This window comes from Dermochelys coriacea, chromosome 6 (assembly GCF_009764565.3).
Source record: "Dermochelys coriacea isolate rDerCor1 chromosome 6, rDerCor1.pri.v4, whole genome shotgun sequence".
Lineage (NCBI taxonomy): Eukaryota > Metazoa > Chordata > Testudines > Dermochelyidae > Dermochelys > Dermochelys coriacea.
This window is the reverse complement of record NC_050073.1, coordinates 1,052,283-1,075,688: the sequence shown is the minus strand read 5'-3', so window position 1 is coordinate 1,075,688 and position 23,406 is coordinate 1,052,283. Positions and strand designations below refer to the sequence as shown.

The 23,406-nt window shown below is 61.2% G+C and overlaps 3 protein-coding genes across 7 annotated transcripts; 1 reads left to right on the top strand and 2 right to left on the bottom strand.

The window, feature by feature from the left end:
• Positions 1–1,233: 1,233 nt before the first annotated feature.
• Positions 1,234–23,280, bottom strand: LOC119856751 (ras-related protein Rab-35-like). Of its 2 annotated transcripts, XR_006282238.1 has the most exons (7): positions 22,929–23,280; positions 20,874–20,924; positions 20,224–20,347; positions 19,914–20,038; positions 19,513–19,637; positions 18,115–19,213; positions 1,234–1,246 (listed from the first exon to the last, which is right to left on the bottom strand). XR_006282238.1 is itself a non-coding variant. In XM_038404718.2 (6 exons), the coding sequence occupies exons 1-6, from the start codon at positions 22,981–22,983 to the stop codon at positions 19,088–19,090; spliced, it is 606 nt and encodes a 201-aa protein (XP_038260646.1). In that variant the 5' UTR covers positions 22,984–23,280; the 3' UTR covers positions 18,065–19,087. The 2 variants fall into 2 exon arrangements, 1 of the variants encoding a protein (XP_038260646.1); XM_038404718.2 differs by lacking the exon at positions 1,234–1,246 and having other exon boundaries at positions 18,065–19,213.
• Positions 1,976–10,187, bottom strand: THOC6 (THO complex 6). Of its 2 annotated transcripts, none has more exons than XM_038404719.2 (13): positions 9,991–10,187; positions 9,737–9,852; positions 9,598–9,662; positions 9,252–9,355; positions 6,024–6,061; positions 5,907–5,955; positions 5,749–5,820; positions 5,132–5,234; positions 4,800–4,849; positions 4,598–4,660; positions 4,207–4,317; positions 2,692–2,820; positions 1,976–2,363 (listed from the first exon to the last, which is right to left on the bottom strand). In XM_038404719.2, the coding sequence occupies exons 1-13, from the start codon at positions 10,003–10,005 to the stop codon at positions 2,280–2,282; spliced, it is 999 nt and encodes a 332-aa protein (XP_038260647.1). In that variant the 5' UTR covers positions 10,006–10,187; the 3' UTR covers positions 1,976–2,279. The 2 variants fall into 2 exon arrangements, with proteins under 2 accessions (XP_038260647.1, XP_038260648.1); XM_038404720.2 differs by having other exon boundaries at positions 5,132–5,231; positions 9,991–10,178.
• On the top strand, positions 10,211–15,420 carry HCFC1R1 (host cell factor C1 regulator 1). Of its 3 annotated transcripts, none has more exons than XM_038404725.2 (6): positions 10,211–10,348; positions 12,202–12,433; positions 12,507–12,569; positions 14,552–14,722; positions 14,825–14,959; positions 15,041–15,420. In XM_038404725.2, the coding sequence occupies exons 2-6, from the start codon at positions 12,291–12,293 to the stop codon at positions 15,195–15,197; spliced, it is 669 nt and encodes a 222-aa protein (XP_038260653.1). In that variant the 5' UTR covers positions 10,211–10,348; positions 12,202–12,290; the 3' UTR covers positions 15,198–15,420. The 3 variants fall into 3 exon arrangements, with proteins under 3 accessions (XP_038260653.1, XP_043373036.1, XP_043373037.1); XM_043517101.1 differs by having other exon boundaries at positions 10,310–10,425; XM_043517102.1 differs by lacking the exon at positions 10,211–10,348 and adding an exon at positions 12,083–12,107.
• Positions 23,281–23,406: the final 126 nt, after the last annotated feature.

Sequence of the window (23,406 nt, the reverse complement as noted above, 5' to 3'; positions counted from 1 at the left end):
CAGACTGGGTCAGACCAAAGGTCCATCCAGCCCGGTGTCCTGTCTGCCGACAGCGGCCAGTGCCAGTGCCCCAGAGGGAATGAACAGAACGGCTAATCATCAAGTGATCCATCCCCTGTCGCCCATTCCCAGCTGCTGGCAAAGAGAGGCTAGGGACACCATCCCTGCTCATCCTGGTGAATAGCCATTGATGGACCTATCCTCCATGAATCGATCTAGCTCTCTTCTGAACCCCATTATCGTCTTGGCCTTCACAACACCCTCTGGCAAGGAGTTCCACAGGTTGACAGTGCATTACATGAAAAAATACTTCCTTGTGTTTGTTTTAAATCTGTTGTCTATTAAATTCATTGGGTGGCCCCTTGTTCTTGTGTTATGGGAAGGAGTAAATAACACTTCCTTATCCACTTTCTCCACACTAGTCATGATTTTATAGACCTCAATCACATCCCTCCTTCGTCTCCTCTTTTCGAAGCTGAAAAGTCCCAGTCTCATTAACCTCTCCTCATACGGAAGCCGTTCCAGGCCCCTTTTCTACGAAACCTTTAGGGCTAGACACTGAAGGACTGGCCGTCTGCGCGGTACTTTGCGTAAAATCCAAACTACTACTGACCTGGCAGCGTGGCTGGCCCTAGGGTCAGAAGAACATTTTGTTGCACGAGCAGAGTTTTTAGATAACTTCTCACTGGACTGGACCTCGGTGCCGGTTGGGACCAGAGAACTGGACTGTGGGAAAGGGGGCTGGGTGGTTGCTTTTTTCAGCTTCTCAATAACCAGGGCGGGGGATCAGGAGCGCAGTGTGTAACGGGTTGGGGAGTCTAACTTCAGTGTTACCCACCAGGCATTGGGAGGATCTGCTCCCCCTTCTGCAGCCTACTCTGCCCTGGGCATTTCCATTGTGGGCTGCCCCAGGCACCCTGGGTCACAGGAGCCATATGATCATGAGGCTCCTTAATCTGGGGCATGGTAGAGAAGTGACAGGCTCACTGAGCTCAGAAGAGCCAAAGCCCTAAAATGTGGCTGTGGATTTTGCCAGGCTGCCTCAGGAGAGAGGCCGGAAGTTGGCTCAGTTCCACCCATCCCGGAGGCGCTGTCCTCACCTCCCTGGGCTGTGATGTTTGCGTCACCGACGCAATCGCTGGAGAAAGCACACCCTACTGCCTGGCTGGGAGCCAGGACTCCTGGGTTCTCTCCCCGGCTCTGGGAGGGGCATGGGAGCCAGGACTCCTGGGTTCTCTCCCTGGCTCTGGGAGGAGAGTGGGGGCTGTTGGAGGATTTGCTGCCTGGCTCCCCTCCCTGGGCCAGTTCCCCGCAGTTACACCCGTTACAGAACCTCCCATGTTCAGACTCTCAGCTCCAGCATCTCCTGCTGCGCGAAGCCCTGGGACCGGGACCCTCAGGGCTCCTTCTCTGATCCAGGCCGGCTCCCCCTGCGGTCGCCAGCGTTGCCCCTGTTTCTCTCCGCGGGGTCCCCGCGAGCCGCCCACACCAGAGAACCTGGCAGTTGCTGGTTCCCCGCAGGCCGGGCTGAGAGCGACCCGGGGATGAGCGTGGAGCCAGGTCCCCCAGCCGCAGTGGCCCCCGGGCCGGATACCGAGATACACCCAGCTCCGGGCAGACAGAGCCCCCAGCCCGGCAGCTGGGCTGAGGTGGAGTTGCTGTAACGCAAGCTGTGATGAAAACGGCAGCAGGCCGCACACCAGAGTTGGGCGCAGTCAGGGAGGCTGGAGAGAGGCCGGAGGTGGAGCCGGCTGCATAGCCCGTGTCAAGGGGCCTGGCTGGGGCTGTCCAAACGGCTCTGGGTAACACAGGTTTGCTAAACGCACTCCCTGCCCTCCAAGTCAAACGCTGCCTCAATGCACCCCCAGATCTGTGGGGCGACAGCTCCCTGCACCTCCCCTCGCCCAGCTCCAGATCTCCCAGCCAAACCCCTGAGCCGCAGCAGCCCTAAAGGCACAGAGACAGAGGGAGGAAGGGGGGGGCACCTGGATTTTATTTAAAAAAAAAAAACAAACAAGAGAAAAAACCAAAAGGGAGCAGGGGAACTCTGGAGGAAGAGATACGGAGTGGGGGGGGGAGGGGACTGGGGGTGGGAATCAGGGGTGGAAGGGAACGGGGGAGGAGATTGGGGGTTCTGGGGGACAGGGTACAGGAGGGCTCTGGGGTGGGAGGAGGGGATCGGGGGGTCCTGGGGATGGGGATCAGAGGTGGGGGGAGAGGAACTGGGGGTGCTGGAGGAGGGGATTGGGGGGTCCTGGGGGATGGGGCACTGGGGGATGCTAAGCGAAGCAGAGGGAGAAGGCCCGGTAGCTGAAGTTGGTGAAGACATCGACTTTGTGGCTGCTTCCGGCGGCCGTCAGCACCTGGGGGGATCAGACCAATTGGGGGGGAGTCAGTGGGGCCAGGATCCCGGTGTCCCCTTTGGGGCTGGATTAGCTACATTGGAGTCCCTGCCCCAGAGCCCACCCTTCCCAGCCCCCTGCCCTCCCCCTCCCCCCGACACGATGCCTGACTCTACTCCAAGCCCCCACAATTAGGTACCTGCCCCTCACTCCAATCCCAGCCCCTTCCCCAGCTCCAGGCCCTGACTCTCTCCCAGCCCCTCCCACTTCATTCTAGGCCCCACCTGCCACCCAGCTCCTCCCCCACTCCTCTCCCAGCCCCGCACCGCATGAGTGGGGCGCCCGCTACCTTGTGCTCAGGGGAGCGCTCGTTGACGCAGAGCGAGTGGATGGAGCGGGGCGTGCAGGGGATCTGAGCCCTGATTTCCCCGCTGATCTGCAGGTGGTTGATGGCCGGGCTGTGCCCTGCGGAGAGGATCTGGGGGGCAGAGGGGTTAGTGAGAGACCTTGGGAGATAACGGAGGGAAAGAACGAATGAACGTGCAGGGCATGGAACGAGCGGGGGGATGGGAATAGAAGGAGAGAGGAGAGGAGAGGAAAGAAAGACGGGACTAGACTGAATGACGAGACCATTAAAAAGAACCAACAAACAAAAAGGGGGAAAAAGCCGCAAGGAATGAACAAAAAGGCAAATGAACGAAGAGACGAACACAGGAACAGAAGGGCTGGACAGGAACAGAAGAAAAGAATGTGAGAAATCAAATGAAGAAAAAAGAGAGAGAAGGAACGGGGAAAAAAAGAGTGAAAAAATGACTTGGGGGCTAGAACAAAAAAAGGAAGGAAGGTAGGGCTAGAACAAAGGAATGACTAAAAAAGCAAACAAATGAACAAGCAGGGGAATAGCACAAATGAAGAGGGCAAGAAAAAGAAAGAATGAATGTAAAAAGAAAAAAGGAAGGAAGGAAGAGGGTAATAGAAAGAAAACAATGAAAAAACAACAAATGAACAAACCTACTGGAGAACAGAAGGAATGGGGAAAAAGTGAATAAAAACCATGGAGGAAGAGAATGAAAGGAGGAAAAACAGAACAAAGGTGTGAATGAACGGAGAAGAGAATGAAAGAAGAGAGCAAGAGAAAGAAGGAACCAAAAAGAACGGAGAAAAGAACGAAATAATGAACAAAGAGGGAAATAGACGGCAGGGACATAAGAACGGCCAGACTAGGTCAGACCAAAGGTCCATCTAGTCCAGTGTCATGTCTGCCGACAGTGGCCAGTGCCAGGTGCCCCAGAGGGAGGAAGGAAGGAAGAAGGCAAGAGAAAGAAAGAACGAAAAGAAAAATGAAGACAAATGAATGGGAAAAGAATAAACGAAGGAAGAACCCCCAATGATGAATGAACGATAAAAGAGGAGCAAAGAATGAAAAAAGAGTGAATGGACAGGAAACGGAACAAATGGAGGAATAGAACGAAAGGATGGCTGAACCGGGGAGGAGAACGAATGAATGCTAGAAAGAACGAATAAAGCAAACGAAGGAATATATCGGAGAACAGAAAGAGGGAAGAAAACGCGTGAATGAATCAGTAAAAAGAACGAATGAACCGGGGAGGAGAATGAATGAATGAAAAGCGCGAACGAACCCGCAGGGCAACAGGAAGAACCAACGAAGGGAGGACGGAATGAACGAACGCCCACCTGGGTGAAAGAACAAACGCCCCCTGAAGTGGCCCCACACCTGCCCACCCGGGGAAGGACGCGATGCCCACCCAAGCGTGTGCCAGGAAGAGGCCGGACCGGAGGGGAGGAGACACGGAGGAGCCCGGGCCTGGCGCAGGCCGAGGGGCGCAGGGCGGGGGGCACTCACCAGGTCCTGGTAGAACATGACGTGCTGCTGGCAGTGGGGCAGGGGGAAGACCGTGGTGGGGGTCACGGAGCGCAAGTGCCAAAGGGTGAGCGCCGGGCCGCCCCCGCACACCTGGGGGAGAGACGGGGTCAGATGCCGCAGGGACCCCCAAAGCCCCGCTGCCCCCACATCCCATGAGCCTTGGCTTCTCAGGCCAACCCCTCGCAGCCAGCTGGGAGGGGGAAACTGCTACCAGGCCCAGTGCATCCTGGGAGCCCCCCGGCCGGGCGCCCCTGGGCGCGGTGCGTCCCCAGAGATCCCTAGCCCCACACCTAAGGAGACAGTGACTTTACCACCCCAGGTGCAGCAGGGGGGCCCCCAAACCAGAGCCCCCAGCTGGGAACTCACGCACCATCCAGTCACAGTCTGTTGCCAGGCAACGGATCCACTTCCCGAGCTGGGGCCGGCTGCATTCCTGGGAGAGGGGAACAAGGGCACGTTATGGGGGGAGCAGTGGGGTCTGGGAGCCAGGACTCCTGGGTTCTCTCCCCAGCTCTGGGAGGGAAGTGGGCTCTGGTGGTTAGAAGTGAGGGGCAGGGCGGAGCTGTCGTTACCTCGTATTTGTGCACTTCGATGAGCTGGACCTGTGCCCCGGTGCGTAGATCTGCGACACAGAGAGCTCGGTGTGAGGGGGGGGCAGGGCCTCCTTCACCCCACCCCAAGTCATCACCTGCCCCCGGCACAGAGACTGCGGTGGGATGGGCCATTATCACCGCTCAGCCGGGGGCAGGGGGGCACATGGACGGGTCCCTGCACATCCTGGAGGACATGGATGGGCCCCAGGCTCTGAGCCACCCCCTCCCCCAGCCCACGGGCCCGCCCTAGAGCTCAGGATGGAGCCAGGGTGTCAGGACGGCGGTGACGGGGGGGCCCCCTGGCTCCTCACCCCACATACGCACGGTGCCGTCCTCGCTGCCCGACAGGCACTCCTGGGAGTGGTCCCGCAGCGCCAGGCAGTGCACGTAGTCGCTATGCCCCCGGAACTCCTGCTGGGAGACAGGGAGAGAGAGTGGGCAGGGGGCATGGACAGACGGGGTGGATGGGGAGGGACTGACAGAGAGGGACAGACAGACAGGAGAATGGGCACACACAGACTGGGACAGACAGACGAGGACAGACAAACGGGAGGACGGGGACACACACAGATGGGGACAGACAGACATACAGGGTGGACGGGAACAGACAGACGGGAGGACGGGGTCAGACAGATGGGGTCAGACAGACGGGAGGACGGGCACACACAAATAGGGACAGACAGACGGGAGGACGGGGACGGACAGACGGGCACACACAAATGGGGACAGACAGACGGGAGGACGGGGACAGACAGATGGGGACAGACAGACGGGAGGACGGGGACAGACAGATGCTACCTTCCCTTTTCAGTGCGTTCCGGCCCATTTCCCCAGCAGTGACGGGGGGGGGCCTCCCCCTGGTGGCCCACCCCTGCACCCACAGGCTCCCATGCCCCCCCCAGCTCCACGGTGACCCCCCCACACTCACAGTGAAGGTGCCGGACTCCAGATCCATGGCATGCACGGCGCAGTCACCCCCGGCCAGCAGGAGGCTGTTATCCTGCGGGGGAAGGGCAGAGACAGCAGGTAAGGGGGGGGGCTGGGGGACCGAGGGTGCTCCCCGTCCCACAATGCACGGCAGCTCACCTTGGGGTTCAGCTGCAGGCTGTTGATCTCGGGCACCTCCAGGCTGCTCCTGGCACAGGAGAGAGAGGGGGAGTGTGAGAGCGAAGGGGGTGGGGGCAGGGGGACAGGGGGGCTCACCTGTACGGGGGTCTGCGGCTCCAGGCTTCCTTACACCCCTGCCAGGGAGAGAGGCGGCGTTAGGAGGGACCCAGGAATCTGGGGCAGGAGAGGCGGCGTTAGAAGGGACCCAGGAGTCCGGGGCGGGAATAGGCGGCGTTAGGAGGGACCCAGGAATCTGGGTCAGGAGAGGCGGCGTTAGGAGGGACCCAGGAGTCCGGGGCGGGAATAGGCGGCGTTAGGAGGGACCCAGGAATCTGGGTCAGGAGAAGCGGTGTTAGAAGGGACCCAGGAGTCCGGGGCGGGAATAGGCGGCGTTAGGAGGGACCCAGGAATCTGGGGCAGAAGAGGCGGCGTTAGAAGGGACCCAGGAGTGCGGGGCGGGAATAGGCGGCGTTAGGAGGGACCCAGGAGTCCGGGGCGGGAATAGGCGGCGTTAGGAGGGACCCAGGAATCTGGGGCAGGAGAGGCGGCGTTAGAAGGGACCCAGGAGACCGGGGCAGGAACAGGCGGCATTAGGAGAGACCCAGGAGTCCGGGGCGGGAATAGGCGGCGTTAGGAGGGACCCAGGAATCTGGGTCAGGAGAAGCGGCGTTAGAAGGACCCAGGAGACCGGGGCAGGAACAGGCGGCATTAGGAGAGACCCAGGAGTCCGGGGCGGGAATAGGCGGCGTTAGGAGGGACCCAGGAATCTGGGTCAGGAGAAGCGGTGTTAGAAGGGACCCAGGAGTGCGGGGCGGGAATAGGCGGCGTTAGGAGGGACCCAGGAATCTGGGGCAGGAGAAGGCGGTCGTTAGAAGGACCCAGGAGGTGCGGGGCGGGAATAGGCGGCGTTAGGAGGGACCCAGGAATCTGGGGCAGGAGAGGCGGCGTTAGGAGGGACCCAGGAGACCGGGGCGGGAAGAGGCGGCGTTAGGAGGGACCCAGGAATCTGGGGCAGGAGAGGCGGCGTTAGAAGGGACCCAGGAATCTGGGGCAGGAGAAGCGGCGTTAGAAGGACCCAGGAGTGCGGGGCGGGAATAGGCGGCGTTAGGAGGGACCCAGGAATCTGGGGCAGGAGAAGTGGCGTTAGAAGGGACCCAGGAGTCCGGGGCGGGAATAGGCGGCGTTAGGAGGGACCCAGGAATCTGGGGCAGGAGAGGCGGCGTTAGAAGGGACCCAGGAGTCCGGGGCGGGAATAGGCGGCGTTAGGAGGGACCCAGGAATCTGGGGCAGGAGAGGCGGCGTTAGAAGGGACCCAGGAGTCCGGGGCGGGAATAGGCGGCGTTAGGAGGGACCCAGGAATCTGGGGCAGGAGAGGCGGCGTTAGAAGGGACCCAGGAATCTGGGTCAGGAGAAGCGGCGTTAGAAGGGACCCAGGAGTGCGGGGCGGGAATAGGCGCGTTAGGAGTGACCCAGGATCTGGGGCAGGAGAGGCGGCGTTAGAAGGGACCCAGGAGTCCGGGTCGTGGAATAGGCGGCGTTAGGAGGGACCCAGGAATCTGGGCAGGAGAGGGCGGCGTTAGGAGGGACCCAGGAGTCCGGGGCGGGAATAGGGCGGCGTTAGGAGGGACCCAGGAATCTGGGTCAGGAGAGGCGGCGTTAGGAGGACCCAGGAGTCCGGGGCGGGAATAGGCGCGTTAGGGAGGGACCCAGGAATCTGGGGCAGGAGAGGCGGCGTTACAAGGGACCCGGAGTCTGGGGCGGAATAGGCGGCGTTAGAGGGACCCAGGAATCTGGGTCAGGAGAAGCGGCGTTAGAAGGGACCCAGGAGTGCGGGGCGGGAATAGGCGGCGTTAGGAGGGACCCAGGAATCTGGGGCAGGAGAGGCGGCGTTAGGAGGGACCCAGGAGTCCGGGGCGGGAATAGGCGGCGTTAGGAGGGACCCAGGAATCTGGGTCAGGAGAGGCGGCGTTAGGAGGGACCCAGGAGTCCGGGGCGGGAATAGGTGGCGTTAGGAGGGACCCAGGAATCTGGGGCAGGAGAGGCGGCGTTACAAGGGACCCAGGAGTCTGGGGCGGGAATAGGCGGCGTTAGGAGGGACCCAGGAATCTGGGGCAGGAGAGGCGGCGTTACAAGGGACCCAGGAGTCTGGGGCGGGAATAGGCGGCGTTAGGAGGGACCCAGGAATCTGGGGCAGGAGAAGCGGCGTTAGAAGGACCCAGGAGTGCGGGGCGGGAATAGGCGGCGTTAGGAGGGACCCAGGAATCTGGGGCAGGAGAGGTGGCGTTAGAAGGGACCCAGGAGACCGGGGCAGGAACAGGCGGCGTTAGGAGAGACCCAGGAGCCCGGGGCGGGAGAGGCGGCGTTAGGAGGGACCCAGGAGTCCGGGGCGGGAATAGGCGGTGTTAGGAGGGACCCAGGAATCTGGGGCAGGAGAAGCGGCGTTAGAAGGACCCAGGAGTCCGGGGCGGGAATAGGCGGCGTTAGAAGGGACCCAGGAATCTGGGTCAGGAGAAGCGGCGTTAGAAGGGACCCAGGAGTGCGGGGCGGGAATAGGTGGCGTTAGGAGGGACCCAGGAATCTGGGGCAGGAGAAGCGGCGTTAGAAGGACCCAGGAGTGCGGGGCGGGAATAGGCGGCGTTAGGAGGGACCCAGGAATCTGGGGCAGGAGAGGTGGCGTTAGAAGGGACCCAGGAGTCCGGGGCGGGAATAGGCGGCGTTAGGAGGGACCCAGGAGTCCGGGGCAGGAGAGGCGGCGTTAGGAGGGACCCAGGAGTCCGGGGCAGGAATAGGCGGCGTTAGGAGGGACCCAGGAATCTGGGGCAGGAGAGGCGGCGTTAGGAGGGACCCAGGAGTGCGGGGCGGGAATAGGCGGCGTTAGGAGGGACCCAGGAGTGCGGGGCGGGAATAGGCGGCGTCAGCAGGGACCCAGGAATCTGGGGCAGGAGAGGCGTCGTTAGAAGGGACCCAGGAGACTGGGGCAGGAACAGGCGGCGTTAGGAGAGACCCAGGAATCTGGGGCAGGAGAGGCGGCGTTAGGAGAGACCCAGGAGCCCGGGGCGGGAGAGGCGGCGTTAGGAGGGACCCAGGAATCTGGGGCAGGAGAGGCGGCGTTAGGAGGGACCCAGGAGTGCGGGGCGGGAATAGGCGGCGTTAGGAGGGACCCAGGAATCTGGGGCAGGAGAGGCGTCGTTAGAAGGGACCCAGGAGACCGGGGCAGGAACAGGCGGCGTTAGGAGAGACCCAGGAGCCCGGGGCGGGAGAGGCGGCGTCAGCAGGGACCCAGGAGTCCGGGACACAAGGGGGGAGGGCAGCGGCACATCTCACCTTTTTGACGATGTCGCTCCAGTTCCAGGCCCTGAGCTCGCCGTTGCCGGAGCTCAGCAGCTGCCGCTCGGTGGAGACCATGGCGTAGACCGGCCCGTCGTGGGCTGTGGAGGGGAGCGAGGCGGGCGTCAGCGCCGGGGCAGGGGCAGGGCACCTGGGGGACGCCCCAGCTGGATTCGGTGCGCGATGGGAGCTTCTTGGCATGACTGAGCGCAGTGCATTCTGGGAGCTCCCCAGCTTGGTGCGATGCACCCTGGGACCCCTCTGGCTTGGCAACACGGGGCACGAAGCGTGCCCGGATCACCCCCAGGGCATGCTGGGAACCCCGCCCCCGAGAGGCGCCTACCTGTGAAGGACACCAGCGGCTTCTTGCTCTCCTCCTTGGCTTCAGAGCTCAGCGCGGCCGAGAGGCTGGGGGAGGGAGCAGAGGGGGTGAGCGGAGGGCAGCAGCCCCAGGAGGGCGGGGGGGACGGGGCGGGGGCTACCTGAAGATGGCGATCTCCCCATAGTTGTTCCCAGCTGCCAGGTACTTGCCGCAGGGCGAGACGCTCTGGGAGAAGACGGTCACGTGCAGCAGCTGCAGCGCGCGCTGGGCATCCCTCTGCGGGGGGAAGGGGGGTCAAGGACTGGGCTGCACACTCCCAGCATGCAGCGGACCAGGCCGCGCCAACCCGGGGGGGCGGGGGGGCTCCTGGGATTCCCTCCCCCCGTCCCCTGCCCGCGCCGCGGCCCCACTTACCTCCCCAGGTGCCATGAGGCCGCCTCACACAACGTGCCTCCACGTCGCGCGCCTTCTCCCCCAGCCGAGGACTACAGCTCCCAGCGGGCTGCGCGGCCCCGCCGGGGGCGGCTTAGGCAGTGAGCGCGCGCGGGGCCCAACGGGAAATGGAGTCTCCACGCGCTGGACGATCTCGTCTCAGCAGCAGGCCCCGCGTCGCTGCAGTCCATTGGCCCGCTCCCCTCACGTGACGGGGGAGGCTGCGCACGCGTCCCGCAGGAAGGCGGCGGCGGCGGCGGCGACTCCTGAGGACGCTGAGGTGGGGGGGAGGGGAGTAAGAAAAAGGACCCCCGGTCGGTGCGAAAAAAATCTCCGCCAGGTCCGTACGGCGCATGCGTCGAACCCCGCCCAATCGCTGCCCCCGTCGCGAGACGAACGGTCTCACCACGCGCCGAGGTGCCAACCGTCACACCTGCGGTCGCTCTGCGCATGCGCGCGGGCCGACTTCGGCCTGTGGCGTGCCCGCCTGAATTGAAGCCCCCCCCCCGCGTCTAGCCACGCCCCCTTTCCGGGGCACGCCCCATCTCTTCATGGGGTTGTGGCTGGGTGCAATGCATGCTGGGAGCCCCCGGCCCCGTGTGCCCCCCGGTGCAACTTGGGAGCCCCGCGTGACCCCCCCGGTGCATGCTGGGAGCGCCCCGGCCTGGCGTGACCCGGCGCAGTGCAGGCTGGGAGACCCCCGGCCCCGCGTGACCCCCCCGGTGCATGCTGGGAGCGCCCCGGCCTGGCGTGACCCGGCGCAGTGCAGGCTGGGAGACCCCTGGCCCCGCGTGACCCCCCCGGTGCATGCTGGGAGCGCCCCGGCCTGGCGTGACCCGGCGCAGTGCAGGCTGGGAGACCCCTGGCCCCGCGTGACCCCCCCGGTGCATGCTGGGAGCGCCCCGGCCTGGCGTGACCCGGCGCAGTGCAGGCTGGGAGACCCCCGGCCCCGCGTGACCCCCCCGGTGCATGCTGGGAGCGCCCCGGCCTGGCGTGACCCGGCGCAGTGCAGGCTGGGAGACCCCCGGCCCCGCGTGACCCCCCCGCTGCATGCTGGGAGCGCCCCGGCCCCATGTGACCCCCCCCCCCGGTGCATGCTGGGAGCGCCCTGGCCTGGCGTGACCTGGTGCAGGGCATCCTGGGAGCCCCCCAGCCCCGTGTGACTCCCCCCAGTGTATCCTGGGACCCCCCCAGCTCTGCGTGACCTCCCCCAGTGCAACCTCAGCCCCCCGGCCCGGCGTAACCCCCACCAGTGCATCCTGGGAACCCAGCTTCTCAGGCCATCTGGCCATGCACCTTCAGAGCCGCGCAGGGCCGGCTGAGCCCCGTCAGCGGGGTCGCTGCGCGTGTGTCTGCCACCATGTCAGGGTTCCCTCCTCACTCTGAACTCAAGGGTACAGATGTGGGGACCTGCATGAAAACCCCCAAGCTTATTCTTACCAGCACAGGTTAAAACTTTCCCAAGGTACAAACTATTTTACCTTTTGCCCTTGGACTTTATTGCTGCCACCACCAAGCGTCTAACAGATATATAACTGGGAAAGAGCCCGCTTGGAAACATCTTTCCCCCAAAAATCCTCCCAAACCCTACACCCCCTTTCCTGGGGAAGGTTTTATAAAAATCCTCACCAATTTCCATAGGTGACCACAGACCCAAACCCTTGGATCTTAAGAACAATGAAAAAGCAATCAGGTTCTTCAAAGAAGAATTTTAATTAAAGAAAAGGTAAAAGAATCACCTCTGTAAAATCAGGATGGTAAATACCTTACAGGGTAATTAGATTCAAAACACTCTCCACTAGAGAGTCCCTCTAGGCAAAACCTTAAGTTACAAAAAGACACAAGGACAGGAATCTCCCTTCTATTCAGCACAGCTTATTTTATCAGCCATTTAAAGAATCAGAATCTAACGCGTCTCTAGCTAGATACTTACTAAGTTCTAAGACTCCATTCCTGTTCTGTCCCCGGCAAAAGCATCACCCAGACCAAGAGAGAGGCTTTGTTTCTCCCCCACCTCCAGCTTTGAAAGTATCTTGTCTCCTCATTGGTCATTGTGGTCAGGTGAAGTGAGGTTATCCTAGCTTCTTATCCCTTTACAGGTGAAAGGATTTTTCCTCTGGCCAGCATGGATTTAAAGGTGTTTACCCTTCCCTTGATATTATGACAGCATGTAACTCTCCCTTGTCTCCCCAGGTGATGACCTGCAGATGGGTCCCCGACCCTGGCAGCCGGGGGCGGCAGTGACCTCGAGCCCCAGCGCTGCCCCTTTCTAGGGGGGGAACATGGGCTGGAGCCGCCGCCCGTGGCTGGGCTCCCCCCGCTGCACGGTCCCGACCCCTGCCTGGAGGCAGGAGGTGCCCCGCAGAATGCCCTGGGCCGCTCGGGATCAGGGGCTGGTCAGCTTCACAGGCGCGGTACTGCCATGGTGAGCGTATGGGGGGGGCTGCTGGGACGGGGGGCTGGGACCCCCTGATTTTGACTCTCTCCTTCTGTTTCAGCACCCACCAGCTGCCCCATGTGGCGTCGCTGGCCCTCAAACGCCGCCTGGAGAAGGAAGAGCAGTGAGTATGGGGGAGGTGACATCAATAGGGGAGGCCTTCCTCACCCTTCCTGGTTAAACCCCGCCTGGTTCCTCACCACAGCCTGGCTGCAGTGCATGCTGGGGGATCCCTAGTTTGGCAGGACTGAGGGCGGGACTTCCTGAGAGCTCCCCCAGTTGGCATGAGTGGGGGCAGTGCATGCTGGGAGGCCCCTCTCTTGGCATAACTCAGTGCAATGCATTCTGGGAGGTTCCTGGCCTCATGTGACTAGGCACAATGCAGCCGAGGAGACCCATTACCAGCTTTGCCCATTACTTTGGGGTTCACTCATTTATTAGGGTTACGCTTGGGGGGGGTTGTGTACATCTATCGATGTACTGCTTGTGTCCTCATACGGAGCTCTGCTTCTCCCTGCTGCACGTCCCCTCCCAGTGGCGTGCTCCTGCAAGACCTCGGTTCCCTAGGGCTGGATTCCGTGAAAAAAAAAAAAACCCCCCCCCGCCCACACACACACCCCCCCTACCTCTCTCTCCGAGTGGACCAGGTTAATCAGCTCTCCCAAGCTGACCCCTTGTGTGTCCCTGGATTCAGCAGGCTGGGTCGAGCAGCACCTCCAAGCTGTCACCTTCCTATCCCCCAAGTTCAGCACTTTCACATCACAATTGTTCTGGTCATAACCCACTGGCTGAGCAAACCCCACGGGATTTTGGGGCGCTGCAGGGATCTTTAGCTTAGGTATGAGGAGCCTTGCTGCAGAGTGAATGTGGAACCAAAAAAACTCCCACGAGGGGGAGACGGAGAGAGGGAGAAGCAACCAGCTTAACCATGAAAGTTATTTATTGCCACATAATAACCATCGGGGAGCCAAACAAAACAGTGATAATATAAATCCAATTTAAATTTGATTATAAAAGTCAGGTTTAGAAAACTAACTGATCACACACGTCGGGGTCAGGGGGCTACACCTAGAGAGAGAGAGAGCTGGGTTCTCACCACTCTGTGAAGCTGGAATCGATCGAGGGTCCCAGGTGGTGGTGGTAGCTAAGAGTCCGGAGTGCTGGGGACAGGCAGAGCCCCCGGCACGATCAATCAGGAGAAGATGGAGTCCCAGTGGACCTGCTGCAGAGTTTGGATCCAGACAGCAGAGCACAGACTGGAGCGTGGATTGGGGTTTTGTAGGGGAAGAACAGTGGTTCAAGGGAGACACTCGATTTGTTTATGGGCAAACTGATGGCTCAAGGGAGGATCCCAAAGTTGTTTTGTTCATGACAACTGGAGCTGAGCTTCCTGGCCGTGGGCGGCGTTCCTTGGAGGGAGCTCACAACGCAGTTAGGGGGAGCATCACTATTTTGGATACCAATAAAGGATTCATGACTAGAATTGCTCTGATCACTGCTGAGCTGTGTGTGTGCAGGCGTGGGTTCATTAACATTGGGGGCAGAGATTCCCCCATCATGTTGTGCTGCCCTGCTTGTCTGGTCCCAGAGTTCCTTGCGGTCCTTGCCTTGGAATCTCCGTTCTCCATTCTGTAGGCTGATGGAGATGCCTCCTTGTCCCATCTTCCATGCAAATGAAGCTAGGGGGGTTTCCTTATTCCTGTCCCCCTTATCCCAGGGTTTAGGGGTGTCTCCCACGGCCTTTCCTTTGCTTTTTGTAAGTCTTTCTTCTGGTGCAGATTTGGTTCAAGCAGAGACTGGGGCAGCAAGGTCTTTCGTGAGTCAGCCAGGCTGGGCCCTGCTCCCTCGTTCCCCAAGAACACAGAGCTCCTAGGTAGCACCCCAGCTTGGCGTGAGGTGGTGCAATGGCTTCTGGGAGCTCTCCAGCTTGGCTGGACTGGTCACAAGGGTGCTTAGGCAAGCAAGGCTTGGCACAACTGTGTGCAATGCATGCTGGGAACCCCCATCTTGCTGCAAGTGGGCGCAGCGCAGCCTGGGAGCCCCCCAGGTTGGTGCGACCGAGCACAGTGCATTCTGGGATCTCCCCTTTCCCTCCCCGCGCTGCAGGCAGCCCAGCCCAAAGCAGTTCCTGTCGGAGGAGAAGATGGCAGCCCGCTTCAACACACTGAGCCTGGAGAATGACCACGTCTACAGTGGCAACGGGTTCCCCGCCCGGGGCCCGGCCCCTGACCCCGCCTGGGTGCAGGATTACGCCCGCTGCTGGCAGCCGGAGCAGAGGTACCCAGGGCGTACCATGGGGAGCAGGGCGGGAGAGCATCGTGCCGGGGGGACTTGCCCCAGAGGTTACTGCATCTCAGCGCTGTGTGTTCCCCCCCCCAGGCTGCCCCCAACTGGAGGAAGCGAGGACGCCGGCAGGTGGGAGACCGAGGGGGGCAGCGTGGTGCTGGAGGGGGAGTTCAGCATGGCCGACTGCACCCCCCTCTGCCTTGCAGAGCCGGGCCTCCTGCAGTACCTGTGAGTATTGGCCCATGGAGGGACAGGAGGGGTGGGGACAGCATTGCGTTATCTAACTTCCGTCTCCTTCCCCTGCCCCAGGAACCCCACGACGGAGTTGGTGCTGTGGACCCCTCCAGGGAGCCAGGTGCCCCACTCCATCCGGACCCTCATGCTGCCCCCCAGCACCCTAGCTGCCCTCCCGCTGCTCCCCCCAGGCCCGGGGGAGGGGGCACGGCTGGAGGAGATGGAGCTGTGATGCAGGAACCGTTCATACCCAGCATCTCCCCAGCTGGGATGGGGGACTCACCCCGGCCAGACCCACAGGGGCCGGATACACCCTGTCGCCAGCGCAGTGAGCTGCCCCGCAGCAGTGCCCCCAGCTGGGGCCTCCCCACCACTGCAACCACAAGATGAACTGTACTGAAGTTTGTGTGTCTCGCCCTCTGCCCGGGAGTCAATAAAGGAGGAGAGAGCCGTGAGGCTGGGGAGATCTGGAATGTTTCAGGGGCTGCCCCCCACACATGGAGGGGAAATTTTTGGGGGGGTCCCTTCTCTCCCTGCTGGAGGGACTAGCCCCCCTGAGGAAAGATTTCCCGGCCCAGGCAGAGGGTGGGGACGGCCTTTCTTCCCCGGCCCTGGAGTTCAAAGCAGGTAAAGTGCTTGAAAGGGGTTTTAGAGTAGCAGCGGTGTTAGTCTGTATTCGCAAAAAGAAAAAAAGGAGTACCCGTGGCACCTTAGAGACTAACAAATGTATTTGAGCATAAGCTTTCCTGAGGTACAGCTCACTTCATCGGATGCATTTGGTGGAAAAAACAGAGGAAAGATTTACACACACACACACACACAGAGAGAACATGAAACAATGGGTTTATCATACACACTGTAAGGAGAGTGATCACTTAAAATGAGCTATTACCAGCAGCAGGGGGGGAAAGGAGGAAAACCTTTCATGGTGACAAGCAGGTAGGCTAATTCCAGCAGTTAACAAGAATATCAGAGGAACAGTGGGGGGGGTGGGGTGGGGGGGAGAAATACCATGGGGAAATAGTTTTACTTTGTGTAATGACTCATCCATTCCCAGTCTCTATTCAAGCCTAAATTAATTGTATCCAGTTTGCAAATTAATTCCAATTCAGCAGTCTCTCGTTGGAGTCTGTTTTTGAAGCTTTTTTGTTGAAGGATAGCCACTCTTAGGTCTGTGATCGAGTGACCAGAGAGATTGAAGTGTTCTCCAACTGGTTTTTGAATGTTATAATTCTAGACGTCTGATTTGTGTCCATTCATTCTTTTACGTAGAGACTGTCCAGTTTGGCCAATGTACATGGCAGAGGGGCATTGCTGGCACATGATGGCATATATCACATTGGTAGATGCGCAGGTGAGCGAGCCTCTGATAGTGTGGCTGATGTGATTAGGCCCTATGATGACAGAGCCAGAAGAGTACCCAGAAGTCACCTACTACAGGACAGGCCCAAGAAAGAAAACAACAGAACGCCACTAGCCATCACCTTCAGCCCCCAACTAAAACCCCTCCAACGCATCATCAAGGATCTACCACCTATCCTGAAGGACGACCCATCACTCTCACAGATCTTGGGAGACAGACCAGTCCTTGCTTACAGACAGCCCCACAACCTGAAGCAAACACTCACCAGCAACCACACACCACACAACAGAACCACTAACCCAGGAACCTATCCTTGCAACAAAGCCCGTTGCCAACTCTGTCCACATATCTATTCAGGGGATACCATCATAGGGCCTAATCACATCAGCCACACTATCAGAGGCTCGTTCACCTGCGCATCTACCAATGTGATATATGCCATCATGTGCCAGCAATGCCCCTCTGCCATGTACATTGGCCAAACTGGACAGTCTCTACGTAAAAGAATGAATGGACACAAATCAGACGTCAAGAATTATAACATTCAAAAACCAGTCGGAGAACACTTCAATCTCTCCGGTCACTCGATTACAGACCTGAGAGTGGCTATCCTTCAACAAAAAAGCTTCAAAAACAGACTCCAACGAGAGACTGCTGAATTGGAATTAATTTGCAAACTGGATACAATTAACTTAGGCTTGACTAGAGACTGGGAATGGATGAGTCATTACACAAAGTAAAACTATTTCCCCATGGTATTTCTCCCTCCCACCCCACCCCCCACTGTTCCTCTGATATTCTTGTTAACTGCTGGAATTAGCCTACCTTGCTTGTCACCATGGAAGGTTTCCCTCCTTCCCCCCCCTGCTGCTGGTAATAGCTCACCTTAAGTGATCACTCTCCTTACAGTGTGTATGATAAACCCATTGGTTCATGTTCTCTGTGTGTGTGTATATAAATCTCTCCTCTGTTTTTTCCACCAAATGCATCCGATGAAGTGAGCTGTAGCTCACGAAAGCTTATGCTCTAATAAATGTGTTAGTCTCTAAGGTGCCACAGGTACTCCTTTTCTTTTTGTGAAAGGGGTTTGCAACCCCCCAGCCAGGAATAGTCCCCTCTCCTGGCAACGCTGCAAGCTTCCCCCAACAGTGCCCCCAGCCAGTGACTACACACCTTGCTGCTGTGAGCTTCCCTCTAGAGGTGCCCCCAGCCAGAGACTCCCCCAACACCAGCCCACCCCCAGCGCTGTGCCTTGTCTCAGTGACCGCCCTGCTGGTAAGTTCTCCCTCCACCCACTGTCCACCCCCCCAGCACTGTGCCCTGCCTCAGTGCCCCTCGCCGGCAAGTTCTCCCCCCGCTTATCCGTCCCCCGGCACGGTGAGCTTCCTCACCACAGTGGCCCCGGCCCTCGAGCTGAATCCAGTTTCCATTTCCCTGCTCGGGGCGATGGGACCATCCACACAGATCCCTCGCTGGCCACCGTCCCCATCCCCCCCCCCCCCCCCCCCCCAGCAGGTCTGACCCAAAGCAAAATGGCGAAGTGTAAACATCCTGACTCTGAATTAACTGGGTTCCTCTTAAGGGGAGGGTATTCTGGGGCCCCCTGCCTCACGCCACCCCCAGAGAGTCAGAACTGCCTACTGCCGGGGGAAACCGAGGCACTCACAGTGAGGAACAGAGCCCAGGAGTCCTGGCTGTGGGCCCCACGAGCCGGGAGAGAACCCAGGTGTCCAGGCTAAGCGAGCAGGTATCTTTTCATACCTAAATTGTCTTTATTGAAGAAAACATGGCAGGGGTTAGTGTCAGTTCACCCCCCTGGGGCACGGCCAGATTATTGCACAGTTATTGGGGGGCCAGCCCCACACCCCAGCCGTGGCCCCTGTTCCAGTGCTGGGGTGAACCCACTTCCAAGCTCCCCTGATTGCCCCCAGGAGGGGGTCCCAGGGCTGCACCCCACTAGTGAACTGCCTCCTTTTGCTCCCAGTGGGGGCTGCCCCCCCACTCTTGAGCCCCCCCACCCCATTCCTAGTGGGGCAGGAACTCAGAGCTGGGCAGCAAACCACAGATTTGATCCCAGAGGGGGGAGCTCTCAGAAAAGGGTGAACCCCATCTTGTTTCCAGTGAGGGGGCCATCTCCCCACTCACTCCCAGAGTGTGGGGTGCAAGGAGGGGGTTTGGGGTGCTTGCTGCCTCCCATTTCCTACATGCTGCCTTTCCAGTGCTCAAGAGGGTTGGAATGCATAGGGGCACTTGGGGGGGGGGCTGCGCTGGGGAGAATTTGGCATCCCCATGAGAGAATGGAGAGCTGAAGCAGGGAGACACCCCCAAACAAATGAGGGCACGGGGGAATATGGGGGGTGGAGCAGCAACTCCCATGTGTTCCCCACTCCAGAGTTGTGGGACCCTGCCACATTTGGGGGGCATGGGTACCCCAAAGAGGCATCTTCCCTTTCACAGTGGGGTGGAGGGATAGGGGGCAGATTGGGGGGCAGGAGGGAAGTTGGGGGCCCAGGACCCCCCCAGGGCAGGACAGTCTCCTCTATTCCCCCTTCTCTCTGTTCCTTCCACCAGCCCCCCACTCCCACCAGCCCCCCAGGCTCCAGACCCCCCCATCCCACAGCCGCAATGGCCAGGAGTCCCTGGGACAGGGGGCGCTGATCCGCTGGGGGGTGGATACCCCCTCCATACACAGTCCATCCCTGCCCCAAGGGGTGGGGGCAGAGGCTCAGCTCCCCCCAGGTTTTGGGGGGCCCCACCCCTCAGCAGCATTTCTTGACAGGGGGCTTTTTCTTGGGCTTGTTGATCTTCACCACCTCGGGGTGCTGCAGCCGCGCTAGGTTCTCCTGCTTGGTTTGGAGCACCATGGCCGTCACCGCATTGAACATCTGGGGGGCAGGGCAAGAGGGTGGTGAGCTTCCCTGCAGCGGTGCTCAGCCCCCTTCCCCCCCACCCAGATCCCCCCACCCAGCGCCGCCAGCTTCCCTGCAGCGGTGCTCACCCCCCTTTCCCCCCCCAGCCCAGATCCCCGCACCCAGCACCCTGAGCTTCCCTGCAGGGCTTCCCTTGGCCAAGGTCAGCTTCCTGCAGCCTCTCCTCCCTCCTCTCCCCATGGTGCTAGGAGCTTCCTGGCAACTCCCCCCCCACACATACAGTGCTGCAAGCTTCCCTACAGCAGTGCCAGTACCTCCTCCACATTGAGGTTCTCCTTGGCGCTGGTCTCAAAGAGCCGCACCCCCATCTGCTCGCTGAAGCGCCGAGCGTCGGCCATCTCCACCTGCTTCCGGGAGGGGTCCTCGCACTTGTTCCCCACTGCGGGGAAAGGGGGGGAGGGTCAGGCACAGGGGTCTGGGCCCCAAGGGGTTAACCCAGAATCCCCTGGGGTAGGGGGATGGGGGCAAGGGACAGATCCTATTGAGGGGACATCCCCTTGGGGAGGGCAGTTTGGGGGAGCTGAGGGCAACCCCAGACTCACCCAGCACCTTGCAGATGCTGCGGGGGAAGGGGGACCCCAGGGGGTTTGAGGGGGACCCCAGACTCACCCAGCACCTTGCAGACGCTGTGGGGGAAGGGGGACCCCAGACTCACCCAGCACCTTGCAGACGCTGTCACAATTCTGCCCAATCTCGTGCAGCCAGCGCTTGACGTTGACGAAGGATTCGGGGTTTGTCACGTCATAGACGATGATGACACCGTGGGTGTTGCGGTAATACCTGCCCCAGGGGTGTGAGGGGAAGAGACAAGCCGTGGGACGCAGGCATCCGAGTAATCAACAAGCCCCCACTCTCCTCCCAGAGCCGGGGAGAGAACCCAGGAGTCCTGGCTCCCGCCCCCCGCAACCACTGACCCCCCTCCCCTCCCCTCCACACCCCAGATGGGACCCAGGCGTCCGGCTCACGTGGAGGTGATGGTGCGGAATCGCTCCTGCCCGGCTGTGTCCCAGATCTGCAGCTTGACCCGCTCGCCATTGATCACCAGGGTCCGGATTTTGAAATCGACGCCGATGGTGGTGATGTAACTGCCTGCCGGGGCAGGGGGGACGAGGGGGGGAAGAACGAGGGAAAGGAGAAACGAACGAGTGGGCCGGCAGGACAGAGATTGAGGGGAAGAGAGAGGAACCAGGAAGGGGAGGGAGCCGGGAAGGAGGAAGGAGAAGAGGAAGGAACAGATGAGTGATGCATCCAGCCGAGGGGGTCATGGGGCTCTGTGAGGATCCCCCGAGACACCCCCAGACCCAACAGTGCCCCTCCCAGTGGGATCCGTCCCAGGGAGGGGGGCTCGGAGCCAGGAGTGCAGTTGCTCCAGCCTAGATGTGAACCCCTGGAGACCACCCCAAGCACCCAGCGGGAAGGGACCCCCCCCAAGAACCACATGGCCCATGGGGGGCAGAGGGAGGATTTGGGGACTGGAGTGAAGTGGGAAGAGGAATTGGGAGGCTAGAGGAGTTTGGGGGGCAGTGAGAGAAGGAGGCTGGGGACCTGCGGGGGGGGGGGTTGGAAGAGGAGGCAGCCAGGCTGTGGGAGTGGGGGTGTGTGGGGGGGTACTTACCGGAGAACGTGTTATCTGCAAACCGCAGGAGGAGGCTGCTCTTCCCCACCCCTGTGGGGAGAAAGGGCTGGTTAGGGGGAGCAGCCGGGACCCCCTCCCCCAACGCTGGGTCCCAGAGCGACCTGCTGCACCCACAACACAAACAAACATGAACCGCTCCCTCCCAGAGCCACCCAGGGTGTTTACCCAGGGAGCATCACCCTCGCCCCACCACCTGGAGAGAACCCAGGAGTCCTGGCTCCTAGACACCCCCGCCCCCACGCACACTTTAACCATCAGACCCCACTCCCCTCCCTGAGCCATGGAGAGAACCCAGGAGTCCTGGCTCTTGGCCTGTCTCAAGCCCACAGGGGGCTGCCCAGCTGCTCTGGAGAAACGGGGGTGGGTGGCGCTGGGACTAATTGGACTGAAGGGAACAGCTGCCTCGCCGGGTGGGGAGAAACCGGGACAGGACCCAGGCGTCCGGGGGCGTCTCCACTCACGAGCTCTGCTCCGTTACAAACCTCGCCCCGAGAGCAGCCAGGGCGGGGCAGGACACCGGCTGAGATCGGGGTGTTATTCCCCCCCCGATTTGCCCCCCAAAATAATCTCTCCCCCTCACACACTATAGGTGTGGTCTGCACAACACCCAGGGCACCCCACCAAGGGGCAGAGAGAGAGTAGGACTGAAAAAGGGGGAAGGAGAAATCCCACCCCACCCCACCCCTGTGTTATACAGGGGTTGATCTCAATGCATTTATCCCACTGCACTCATGGGGAAACTGAGGCATAGATGCGCAGGGAATTGTTCAAGTTCACAGAACTGGGAATAGAACTCCCAGCCCCCCTGCTCTAACCCACCAGATCCCACTCCGCTCGCAGAGCTGGGGGGAGAACCCAGGAGTCCGGGCTCCCAGCCCCCCTGCTCTAACCCACCAGATCCCACTCCGCTCGCAGAGCTGGGGGGAGAACCCAGGAGTCCGGGCTCCCAGCCCCCCTGCTCTAACCCACCAGATCCCACTCCGCTCGCAGAGCTGGGGGGAGAACCCAGGAGTCCGGGCTCCCAGGCCCCCTGCTCTAACCCACCAGATCCCCCTCCGCTCACAGAGCTGGGGGGAGAACCCAGGAGTCCGGGCTCCCAGGCCCCCTGCTCTAACCCACCAGATCCCCCTCCGCTCACAGAGCTGGGGGGAGAACCCAGGAGTCCGGGCTCCCAGGCCCCCTGCTCTAACCCACCAGATCCCACTCCGCTCACAGAGCTGGGGGAGAACCCAGGAGTCCTGGCTCCCAGCCCCCCTGCTCTGACCCCTAGGCCGCAGGGAGGCAAGGCCGGGTGGCAGAGAACAGGCGGAAGGGGAAAGCGCAGCGGGGTGCAGAAGTGGGAGCGAGGGAAGGAAAGAGGCGCGGGGAGGAGGAGAAAAGGGGGACAGCGGGCGGGGGGAGGGAAGGAGACAGGCCGGACAGAAGAGAAATGACACAGAAGAGGGAGGGAAGGAGGGGAAGAGGGGCCGGGGCCTGGAGAGGAGGGAAGAACATGGAGGGAGGGAAACTTAGGAGGGGGGGGAAGAGAGGGATGGGGGAATCTTCCCCAGGGGGCGCCAGGAAGCGGGGGGGGGGGGGGGGGAGGCCGAAGAGAAGCTGGAACAAAGGAAGGAAACAGAGACACGAAGCGGGGAAGGGACTTGGAGCGAGGGAAAGGAAAGAAGGAGGCAGACGGGGGGGGCGGGCCCAGGGGAAAGGGGGGGGGAGCGGGGAACAGACCATGGGGGAGGCAAGGGAAGGGGGTCCCGGGGAAAGGGGGGGGTCGGCGAGGCAGAGGAAGGAGGTCCCGGGGAAAGCGGGCTCGGCAGGGGAAGAGGGGCTCGGCGGGGGAAGGGGGTCCCGGGGAAAGGGGGGCTCGGCGGGGGAAGGGAAAGGGGGTCCCGGGGAAAGGGGGGCTCGGCAGGGGAAGGGAAAGGGGGTCCCGGGGAAAGGGGGGCTCGGCGGGGGAAGGGGGTCCCGGGGAAAGGGGGGCTCGGCGGGGGAAGGGAAAGGGGGTCCCGGGGAAAGGGGGGACGCGCCAGGTCCGGCCCCTACCCGAGTCCCCGATGATGAGCAGCTTGAAGAGATGGTCATAGTCCTTGCCAGCCATTCCCTCCGCCTGCCCGGCCCGGCGCCCCCGGGCTGCGGGGGATCAAAGTCCCGGCCCCCGGGAGCTGCCTGGGCGCAAGGGGGTTCAGGGGGTCATGGCTGGGGGGCGCCTCTCCCAGGGGGATCCCCAATCCCGGACCTCCGGCTGCAGGAAGGGGGGGCGGGCAGAGCCGGGTGCGGACGGGAATCGGGCCCCCCAGAAACCCCCCTTTTCCAGCGGCGTCCGGCGGTGGGTGGACCCGGGATCAGCTGACCCAGAACCTCCCTTCCGGCAGCCTCGACCCGGGCCGGCTGGGCTGGGAAGGGGCGGGGCCTAATGTGGGGGCGGGGCCAAGTGACCACCCCCTCCCTGGGCACGCCCAGTCCGGTTGATAGTCCCTGCCGCGCCTCCCCCGGAACCCCAAACACCCACCCTGCCACCCCT

What these genes read in the sequence shown, in the direction of transcription:
- LOC119856751 (XM_038404718.2), bottom strand. Translation starts at nt 22,983, where the DNA reads ATGGCTGGCAAGGACTATGACCATCTCTTCAAGCTGCTCATCATCGGG. An exon ending in TTCCGCACCATCACCTCCAC is followed by an intron (nt 20,039 to 20,223) that starts GTGAGCCGGACG and finishes CCCCTGGGGCAG; the next exon opens with GTATTACCGCAACACCCACG. An exon ending in CAGCGTCTGCAAGGTGCTGG is followed by an intron (nt 19,638 to 19,913) that starts GTGAGTCTGGGG and finishes CTTTCCCCGCAG; the next exon opens with TGGGGAACAAGTGCGAGGAC.
- THOC6 (XM_038404719.2), bottom strand. An exon ending in GGAGCGACATCGTCAAAAAG is followed by an intron (nt 6,062 to 9,251) that starts GTGAGATGTGCC and finishes TCTCCCTGGCAG; the next exon opens with GGGTGTAAGGAAGCCTGGAG. An exon ending in TCGAAGTGCACAAATACGAG is followed by an intron (nt 4,661 to 4,799) that starts GTAACGACAGCT and finishes CCCCTCTCCCAG; the next exon opens with GAATGCAGCCGGCCCCAGCT.
- HCFC1R1 (XM_038404725.2), top strand. Translation starts at nt 12,291, where the DNA reads ATGGGCTGGAGCCGCCGCCCGTGGCTGGGCTCCCCCCGCTGCACGGTC. An exon ending in ACAGGCGCGGTACTGCCATG is followed by an intron (nt 12,434 to 12,506) that starts GTGAGCGTATGG and finishes CTTCTGTTTCAG; the next exon opens with CACCCACCAGCTGCCCCATG. An exon ending in CCGGGCCTCCTGCAGTACCT is followed by an intron (nt 14,960 to 15,040) that starts GTGAGTATTGGC and finishes CCCCTGCCCCAG; the next exon opens with GAACCCCACGACGGAGTTGG.